General features: G+C 35.4%; 1 protein-coding gene across 7 annotated transcripts in view; it reads left to right on the top strand.

Moving 5' to 3' along the window:
- Positions 1–3,173: 3,173 nt before the first annotated feature.
- LOC131042148 (TNF receptor-associated factor homolog 1a) overlaps positions 3,174–10,708 on the top strand; it is a 58,817-nt gene continuing 51,282 nt past the window's right edge. For 2 of the 7 annotated variants that reach the window (XR_009105127.2, XR_009105128.2), the window contains exons 1-7: positions 3,174–3,364; positions 3,507–3,692; positions 9,256–9,367; positions 9,469–9,557; positions 9,702–9,770; positions 9,861–9,990; positions 10,343–10,501. Coding sequence is in view for 5 of the 7 variants with exons in the window: in XM_057975477.2 (XP_057831460.1) it covers positions 3,331–3,364; positions 3,507–3,692; positions 9,256–9,367; positions 9,469–9,557; positions 9,702–9,770; positions 9,861–9,990; positions 10,343–10,501 (779 nt within the window). In the remaining 2 variants the exon portion in view is untranslated. The remainder of the gene's footprint in view (positions 3,365–3,506; positions 3,693–9,255; positions 9,368–9,468; positions 9,558–9,701; positions 9,771–9,860; positions 9,991–10,342; positions 10,502–10,708) is intronic. The other 5 variants (XM_057975474.2, XM_057975476.2, XM_057975477.2 and 2 more) reach the window with 4 other exon arrangements.

The raw sequence follows: 10,708 nt of genomic DNA, 5'->3' as shown, positions 1-10,708 counted from the left end.
CCACTAAATAACCCAATTGACACTATTACATTAAAAGAGGGTTGAACTCAATAGATCTAGGCTCAATCCCACTAGGGAAAGGTATGAGATTTTGATTGGATTCGACTGGTTTGTATTGATTATCCTCTTTCTTAGTTGAATTTGTAATGTAATTATGAAATTAGGGAAAAACCATGAATAATTGAAACAAACTAATAGAAACAGTAAGCTACAGATGTCCCATGGAGCCACCAACTGAAATATGGGCAAAAAAAGACGTTTAGAACCTGTTCCCAAAAGATTGGCTTGTTTTTTCAGGACCAGGTAGCATAGATCCACCTTGGTCCTTTGAATTTTCCGTTGTCAAAAGCTGAACCTATTCATCACTTTTGGATTCCCTAAGTATAGATCCTGCACTTGTTCATCCCTATCAACATTGCCAGATTCCTTTAGTACATCTCTTGTACCTATTTCGTGCACATAGAAAGAGAGGGAAAGATGTTGGGAATAAGGGTTTGCTTTAGGTCAAACCCCAAATTTGGAATTAACCATGAAATTGAATTGATAAATGCAATGAAAGACTGTAATGAAATACTTTCCTTTTGAGGGAAAAACTGAAAATGCTTGAAACAATAATGTATATCTTGATGAAGTTTTGTTTGACCTTCACACAAAGGATTTAGGGTTTCATGCAGGTTGTCTTCATAAAACATTGATCATGGATGCCATCTTTAATAATTGAACTTGACCTCACTTCTGCTCCAATGCTTGATGAATGATTGATTGCTTGCTCACTTGAATGCAATTGAGATCTTCAATTTTCTTAGGTGATTGCTTAGCGTCGGATTAGGATTTCAAATGAGAGGGGTAGACCTCCTTTTATACTTGTATGTCCGAAAAACAAATTGAATTTCTTGGAATAAGCCGACATGAGATCAAATTTCCCACTTAATTGAGATGACTGTTGTGAGACCCCAATTTAGGGCTTGATTAAGAGGACCATGGCATGGTATGCCCTCATCTTGATTTAAGACCAGGGCGTGGTCTGCACTGGTCCTAACCTAGTCCTGATTTAGGACCAGGGCGTATCACGCCCTAGTTTAGAAAATTAGGACTCTAGAATGGGGAGGGAACTGGACATATGATGAAATGCAAGATTAGAACAAGGCGTGAGTAGAATCAACACAGTAATTATGCATCGAAAGTTGAAACACCGAAGCGAGGCCCAGGTGAGAACAAAATTGCAAGCGGATACAATTCAAGACACTACAATAAGGATGTCATTAATTAAACCATTATTAAGCTCTATCAATGAAGGTATCACCAAATGAATGTACCAATTTATTACTGCCAACATATAAGCATAATATGACTTGGTAAGAATGATTTAACATTTAAATTTTCACTGTCATTGCCACTAAATGATTTTATCACAAGTATATCAAAAGACACACATCATAAATTAAATCATCATAAAACATAGAGTCATCAACCTCAACATTAGAAGATAAATATCATTATGCTACATTCATCATTAAAAATATCATTAAGAGATTGTGCGAGCCATGAGATAAAGAATAATTATAATGTGTTACATGGGGGTAACAACCTAATATGTAGGTGAACATAAACATGGTGTATTACTTATAACCATTCATTATATAATTCTCAAATCAACAAGTACACCACTAGGCCTGGAAGAAGGTGCACCATCATCACTTGCAAGCGAAGGAAAACATGCATATTTATGAAGCACACATCAGTAGGCTCGTCAAGGAAGGATTGATCAAGAGAGGCACATGAAGGGGAGCTATCATGAGATGCATAAATGATACGTTCACTACATGTAACAAAACCACATAAATCAATATCCTTAGTTGTATCAAATGAATACAAGGTTGAAAGAATAGCTAAGTTACCTTCATAGGCCACAAAAGAGGTATAATCACAAAGGTTGGTGACATAGGAAGGGATGCGATTCTAACAATGAAAGGGCTTAGAGGATGGTAGGTGAGATTAGGATCAAATAAGTAACAAACAATAATAGCCCAAACTCCAAGCAAGATAAAATAATCAAGCACAAATGAGTGTGCATGTAAATCCCAAATAAATTAGAATGAAAGGTATACAACTAAAAAAATTAGTTAAGAAACCTCAATGTAGGAGGATAAACCCTAAGGTCAAAACCACCATATAGGAATATTGGGTTTAGTAGAACTATAAGGAAAAATATACTACTTACACAAATATCTATGATAATTAAACAATTAATACAATTGAATAAACAATTAATCTAGATAAAAGGGTGGGGATAAATAATGAAATTAAATGTAGAATTTAACTGAATACTTAGTAGTATTTTGAAGGTGGGTAAAAGATGCTAAAGATGTTTAGATTAACTTATTTCTATGTTGGACTTAGGGTCTAATTAGAGATTGCTTTGAAGTATGCAAATTAGCCCGTTCACATATATGACTACGAAAGCGAATTAAATGCTAACTTGAACTTGTACCTAGAAGAATCATCAAGAAGAAGTTAAATGTTGGAATCTATTTGCCAATTAAATTGACAATGTTTACAATAGCTTTGGGGAATCTATTGATTTGTAATGGTCATGTTTGAGACCTCATTTAGGCCTTTAAACAAACTAATTCAAGAACCATGAACTAAGATTAGAGACAACAAGCAAGGATTCAATGATGCATATGGTGATATATGTGGACATATGCTCTAAGAAGTGTTGCCGCAATGCTCTCATGCATATGTTCTTTATTCATTGCTCTCAGAAATTTTAAGTGAATGTTTAAAATAATAATATAACAATAAATAAAAAAAAATGTTTGTTAGGTTGGCTCTAATCAATTTTTAAGTGAAGGTTTGATTTTGGATTTTAAGATTTAAAAAATTTAGATTCAAATTTGTGATTGCAAAAATGATCTTGATCCAATTCCCTATCAACAAACTTGATCTAATTAGATCTAAAGACCATGGCATTTTTAAGCTCACTTTGATCAAAATATTTTGACCATGGCATTTTTAAGCTCACTTTGATCAAAATATTTTTTTTTACAATTTTCACAATACTAACTATTAATTCCTAGTTTGAAAAATAAAATCAGTAATTTTTTTGACAAGAAAAAACCACAAGAAGCGACATTAGCTTCATGTCTTGTTGACCTTGAGCTCAATTGGACGCGAACGCTGAGGGAATTAAATTAGTTTCCAATTCCGCTAAATTTTCCCTTCCCTATCCCTAACGCGTCAGGGAAATATAGCTTTTAACAAGATATAAGGGAAGGAAAACAAAAAACGCTTCTTCGCTTTGAGCCTTACACACTGATTTACTATTCCATGATTGAACCGTGCTGCATCTCTCTCCCAACTGGTGAGGCATATATTTTTGTTTAGGTCAAATTGAGTTGCTTCAATTTCCAGCTTAACGAAACCACAATTTGGCCGGCTTGCAGCTTTTGCCAGAGATTAGATTTTGCTAAATATAGCACGGATAACCAGGTTTTTCTGCAAAGATTGTTTTTACTTTTGCTTTTTCAGTGTAATGGGAGTAGGCAAATTGAAGGGGGAAAACGGCACATCAATGGGCATGGCGGAAAGGAGATCGGGCGAGAAGGAAGACGAACACGAGCACGAGCATGAGCACGAACACGAGCACGAGCAGTGCCCCTGCCCATCCACCTCTGACGAAGATGATCCTGGTACTTCTTTTCTCATCTTTCGACTTTTGCTTCTAGGGTTTTTAAAATTCCATGGTGTTTTTTTTCTTGCTTTTGTCACGAATTTATGGATGTGTGTGGTCCCGAGGACTTAGGGTCATTTGTGGTCTTAGAGCTCCCTTGTTCGCTGACAGCCTGATGTGATGACATTGGGTTGTGATGTCTTCTGCAGAACTTATTTGTGATGTTATTATTTTTAATTAAGATATTGCAGTTTATGTGATGATTTATGTAGATTGAGCTGCCTAGTTTCAAGTCAATCTTCATTAACCTATGCTCAGTTTTGGGCGACATTGACTTCAAACTACGCAGTTCGATATCGATATAAGAAAATAAATGTTTCCATTTTATGAAATACTACAATTTGCCAGAGTATACTTAACCAGATTGCAATTTTTCCAGAAATTGTTTCGTTCCCTTTTTATTCCAGATACTGAGGTTATTATGCGCTCAACCAGATTTTTTTTTCGATGTCGAATTTCATGATCCAACCTGGCGAGGGCAGCAGCCTGTATGTGCCCTTTGAAACTGCTGTAGGAGTAACCAGAATACAACAACAACAATGAATCAAAGTAAATGTGGGCAGAAAATTGAAGAGTATTGAATTGATCAACAAATTGAATATGCATTTGATTGATGAAATTGGTTATATTACATTCAACAACCATTGCCAAAATTTTACCAGTAGTTGCTTTCTAATGACCTTTGTTATTTGCAAAATGTTCTTGGCTTGAACATGGGAACGGACGATTGACATGCTAACGGTGTTTGTCTGATTGCTGCCCTGATAATTTCATATATTAGTTTCCCTCATTGAGAACATAATATTTCAGTCTCTCCTTGCTTTGTTAGTTTGTTCAAAATGGAACAGACTCTATTGTTACCACAAGTCTATGATATCCTAATTCATCAGGCAGAATAGCACAATTTTATGTCACTGAACTGATAGAACAGGTAGAAGCTGGACAGTTTTTCTGGCTATTTACTGGAACACGTTAATTTAATTTTTCAAAAGATTTAGGCTATCAAAGCGCCTTTACAGACTGCATCCATCAGTTTGAAATTTGGATATTTTTTATGGACTTGATTTTAGAACCTCCCATGACTATGCCCATGAATTTGGGGCACTGTTCCACTTGAGCTACCAGCCCTTTCTAGTTCAGGTTATTCCATGTTTTTACTGACAAGTTTCTGTCTAATCTTAGATATGTTAAAAAAAGAGAACAAGAAGAAAAACCAACAACTGATCACCTTGTTGGTCTAAAACGCACTCTTCCTACATTAGGGAGTATGTGATGAGAATCACCTTTCGGGTTATCTCCGCTCTTGTAATTATCTGTAGCATAATATAGTTATTGTATATGTACAGCTGGCCCAGTGCTTCAAAGCCTCAATCCCTGCAAACAAGTTATGCTAGCTGAGGAGGATTATAGTTCACTAGAGCCTTACTGCATGTAAATTATGCCAATTGAGGTGTTTTGCATTCCCAGCTCTGGTGCAGTTTGCACATGCATGGCTTCACAGCTGGAACACATCTTCACTGTTGCAAACCTATTTCACCATGATAATGATTAGTGTACAGCATCAATCTTTTGTGGATAATTCTTTATTTATCTTGTTGCTGTTCTGTTTTTCTTCTTTTCTTTTTTGGATTTATCATTGTTAGTATGTGAAAAACTGTGTAGATAAAACACATTTTTTTCCTTGTGTCCCCATACAATGTTTATATTTTAGTGAATATTAGGCATGTGAATTTAACATAGGAGCTGGTGAATTTAATGAATATTAAGCCTGTGAATTTAATATAGGAGCTGGTGGATGGGGCTTTTATTTGTGGGTAGCTCTGAGCTTCGTTTCTCCATTGTTTTGTTTCATGCTTTGGCAATGGTGTTGGCTGGTGTAGGAATCGTTCAGTTTAGGTGGATTTCTTCTGGTGTGATTTAGTATTTCAATGGCTAAATCTGTAGATTTTCGTGGCCCTCGTGATCCCTATCTGCATTGAATGGTTTGGGAGCTACCTTCTTTTGCAAGGATATGACTACAATTGGGTTTGTTAAATTATTATTGGGAAAGACAGTTGTTGGAAATTTTAGTCCTCTGAGGTTGAAGGCTTCCATCTGGGAGGATTTTGTGCAGAAATCAGCATTAGCATTGCCATGCTGGATGTGGTTTTGAGGATTCTTCTGCTGGACCTTGTCTAATACTATGTTGACAAAGGAGCTAAGAGATGTAGTTGTTAAGGAGGCCAGTTTCTTTTTAGTGAGACCATGGTGGATGTCTGTCTGGCTAGAATAGGAAACCCTTACAATTATAGGAAGTTATGGGAATTAAGGGCTTTTTGCTCTGATTTGGGCAAAACAGTAGAGAATCTGATGGCGATTCATTCTGTCAGGCATTTGCAGGTGTCCAGTGCATTTTTGCTTAGCCCTCCTTTGACTTTGGGAAATTTGTGAGATCCCTGAAGCATGCAGAGGTTTACCATGGAGTGAAGTTTCTTGCACTTGACGTGCCTTGTAGTGGCAATGAGGCTGGATGCAGTTAGGGTGGGCAGGAGAAGGTGGGAGTGAAGGAAGTGGTCGGCTGGGGTGTACTCTCTGCACAAGGCGTTCGGAGCTGGAGTCCATTTCTATAGTATCTAGGTGGAAGGTTGTTTTGTGGAGGCTAATCTCCATTTGTTGTTTTTTGAGTTTTTTGTTTGCTTTGCATTTTGTGATCTATAGGTGTTTGTTTTTGTAATCATTATCATTCAATTATAAGCAAGTGTCCCAATATATCCCTTGCTATTTAATCAAAAGAGAAATATATGTCTTGTCACAGGCGGCATTGCAGCTGTTAATTTTCTGACCCAGTAAAACTTTTCTTAAAACACACACCTTGACAGGAATAAATGTACTAGACAAATTTCCTTTTGGATCAAATGCCAAGATTAGTGGATGTCTGCTGAGGTTACCTGAAACTTGCACATAATCTCACCTCTTTTGTTCACTTTCATTTAAATGTGTCAGACCTCAGCTGGAGTTGGCTCTTATTGGGTGGCGTGAAAACACACTGAGACCCAATATGACCCATGGTCTCCTTGACCACGCACCTAGATTTGAAGTAGAAAATAGTACAAGATCTTTCTCATTATGAGTTCCACAGTCAATTCAATGTGTACATTACATGACTAATAATGTGAAGAAGTTGTTACAAAATATGTTAGCCAACAAAATTTGAATAGCAATATGAAGGCTTGATAAATATTTATCAGTTTAATAATGTTAATGACCAAGATTTGCAGGTAATTACTAATTTACTGGCAAACATCTGCCAGCCTTTTCTTATTTTTCAACAGTTTTGTACATTGATTGCTGAAAATGTGGAAGGTGTTCATTTTCTCAAAGTTCAAGTGGGCAGAAATTCTACCATGGTTTAGAGAATGATCTGCATATGTATGCTACTACATTTGAATAACAAAGTTTACTTTACAATAATCAATCCTTTCTGGTTGTATATTAATGTCTGCTAAATGTTTGTTATTCAACATAAGTTTTTTTCCCATTTTCTTGTTTCATCATCTTACTTGGACTATGAAAATCTGGATAAGAAACATATTATACAATGTAGTGCTATTCAGAGTTTTCGGGATGATTAACAATTATAATTGTTGATGGCGATTGTGGTGAGACTTATGAAAAAGATAGGAGAATTTATTGATACATTTTCTTTATACATTGTCCGAGATATGTTCTTTATTACACCCCCCTATAATCTTATGGGTTTTCTTCCTCCATGGAACTGCACTAATAGTATGAAGACAATCAAAATGCTGAGCATGACTTGTAAGCATTTTTTGTTAAATCTTTGCCCATCTCCTAATCACTTGAGCATTATAATCTTTCTTTTGGTGTTATTGTGATTTTTCTCTTTTATAGAGGAATCTCTCATAACTGTTTTTCTTTTAGAAATGTGAGTTTTGTTTGTATTAGCCAAAGAATGATTTTGTGATCCTTTCCTATTACTTATTACCCACAAATGAAGTCTATTTTCTCATTTATAGAGGAATCTCTCATAACTGTTTTTCTTTTAGAAATGTGAGTTTTGTTTGTATTAGCCAAAGAATGATTTTGTGATCCTTTCCTATTACTTATTACCCACAAATGAAGTCTTGAACAAAATGTTTAATAGTATGTAGATAATCAGATGCCGAGCATGACTTGTAAACAATTTTTGTCAAATCTTTGCCCATCTCCTAATCGTGTGAGCATTGGGTCCGCAAATGCTGAGTAATGGTGAGAACACGGAAAAGATGGGGATGCCAAAATTGATTGGCAAATTCTGTCTAAGACACACTTTGGAATTTACCGTAAGAGCAAAGCATTTTAGACTATAAAATTATAAACAAATGTCAAAGGCAACAGACAAGGTAGTTGAGTATGATGTTGCCCCGAACATAGTGAGCATAGCATTACCTGTCTATTAAACCAATGCAATCAAGGTTGTTATCAAGGGTTATTACTTAGCATAGTTGAAAAACTTGGACTCAGCAAGATGCATAACATAATTTTTTGCTGTAGCCCACTTATTGAAAATTGATGTCTTCAAGAATATATTTATAATTATTACCTCATTCCTGAACTTGGTACTTCCATACATTGCATAAACAAGGCAAGGAACGCTGATCTCCTTCTCTCCTTCAAAAGTTGATCTTCAGTTGTCCTCACCGTTTACATAATGACAGTCTTTTGTATAGTTACTTTATGAAGTCTATTGGTTGAGCTACAATGAGTGGGTATGGTCAATTTTTGTGTGTCTACATTTATTCATGCAAGATGCCCAATGATTTCATCAGCATATGCCCCAGTGATGCATTTGAGTGTTTGCTATTGAATGAAACTGACTTCAGTGTGACTAGGTTGTTGTTTTGGTTTCTTCTGTGTCTTATGCCACTATGATCTTAAATAGCTGGCTTCCTATAGGGTCATTATTAATGCATACTGCATGTCTTATGAGTGAACTTTAATTCATGGTGAGAAGAGAAATGTGTGAAGTAGTTCTTAGCAATCCCATAATACAAAATCATATGCAAGAGTGATGAGGATGTTAGTAGTTAAAGCCAAAACACCCAGCATGTGCATGCCACTTAATTGGTAAGAAAACCTGTGCAAAGTGCAAACTAAACCCCAATAATTAAGACATTGACACAGCTTTGTATCTTGTCCAGTTGCTTGCTAATCACTTCCAACAATGTATGGATAAAATGGCAACATGCAGATGTTGTGAATTCTCAAGGAGAGAAGCTTAAACTCAGTTTAATCAAAGTGGAACGACAGATTCCAATACTTAGCCTAATTGAGTTTACGATTAACCTGCATTATAATATGTTCAATGATTTGGCATGCTGAATTTTTTCTTAAGCTTAATATTTACATTAAATTATCTTGTAAAATAATATTGGGAATTGTAGTTTCATGTGTTTGTTCTTTTAGATTTGGCCGCAAACACAAGTCAATGTGGCCTTTTTATGCATTATGGCTGTGTATTCTTATTTATTTCATTCATACAGGTCTAAGACCTTCGCAATTGTATGGCAAATTTACATGGAGAATTGAGAATTTCTCTCAAATTAGCAAAAGAGAGCTCCGGAGTAATGTTTTTGAAGTTGGTGGTTATAAATGGTAAGTTTATTTTCCTTAGGTATCTTCAAATAAATTTCACCTTTATTAACAAATAAGGAAGCAATTTATTCTTTAATTTATTTGTTTTTCTATAAATGCAGGTACATTTTAGTGTATCCCCAGGGCTGTGATGTCTGTAATCATCTCTCACTTTTCCTCTGTGTTGCTGATTATGACAAACTCCTGCCAGGTCTTGAATCCAATCTTCTTCTTGGAAGCTCTGTAGTCTTTTCTGGATTTTGGAGTTCTTGTTTTTGAATGGTTTTAAATCATGAATGTTATTCCTCTAGTTTGATCGAGAAATGTTTTTTAACTATGGCTGCTCGGTTTGCAGGATGGAGTCATTTTGCACAATTCACAATTTCTGTTGTAAACAAAGATCCAAAGAAATCAAAATACTCAGGTGTGTTTCATGCCTATATGAACATTTTTAGTGTAAAAGACTACATAGACTCATTTTACTCTGACAGTGTCCATAAATGGATATTCACAGATACATTGCATCGCTTTTGTAAGAAGGAACATGACTGGGGGTGGAAAAAATTTATGGAGGTGTCAAAAGTTTTAGATGGTTTTACAATGGCTGATACACTTGTTATCAAGGCACAAGTTCAGGTTATCAGGTTTGCACATTGTTGGTGTAATCATGTTAATTCACCATTTATAGGTTATGATAACCATTATTCTTTCTTTTCTGTTAACCATATAGTTTCCTACTACTGTTTCCTATCAATTAACTTGAGAATAGAGAGGGGATTGTCATAAATTTTTCTAAGTAGTGATATATCTTGAATTAACTAGATGTACCAATTAACCTTTTGGAAATATTCTAGCTTTGCCCATAAATATAGAAATCATGATACAGTCAAGGAGTAGATATGAGTAATGAACTTTTTCTTGTGTTTTTACTTGGGTTCCTTGTGCAGTTTAACAATTTTTTTGCTATTTAAGTATTTTCATTCTTACATGATGCAGGGAAAATCCACACCGTCCTTTTCGTTGCCTTGATTGCCAATATAGAAGAGAGTTAGTTCGTGTATATATAACCAATGTTGAAGCAATTTGTAGACGGTTTGTGGAGGAGAAGCGGGAAAAGCTTGGGAAATTGAGAGAGGACACAGCGAAATGGTCAAGGTACTATTAATTTATTACTGTTAGTTATATAGCATTATGATGCCAAAAAAGTTAGCATAAGAGATGTTGTCGTTTGGGTAACTGTAAATACTGTTGTCTGGTAGGCAAAAAATTAATAGCATAGAAACTTACTTCAACATTTTTGTATATCAATTTCTACTTTGTTTTAAGTTTGTTTTTTCTCTTTTCTCTAAAGAGCTGCTAGTT

This window comes from Cryptomeria japonica, chromosome 9 (genome assembly GCF_030272615.1).
Source record: "Cryptomeria japonica chromosome 9, Sugi_1.0, whole genome shotgun sequence".
Taxonomy (NCBI): domain Eukaryota; kingdom Viridiplantae; phylum Streptophyta; class Pinopsida; order Cupressales; family Cupressaceae; genus Cryptomeria; species Cryptomeria japonica.
This window is presented reverse-complemented; position numbering and strand designations above follow the sequence as displayed.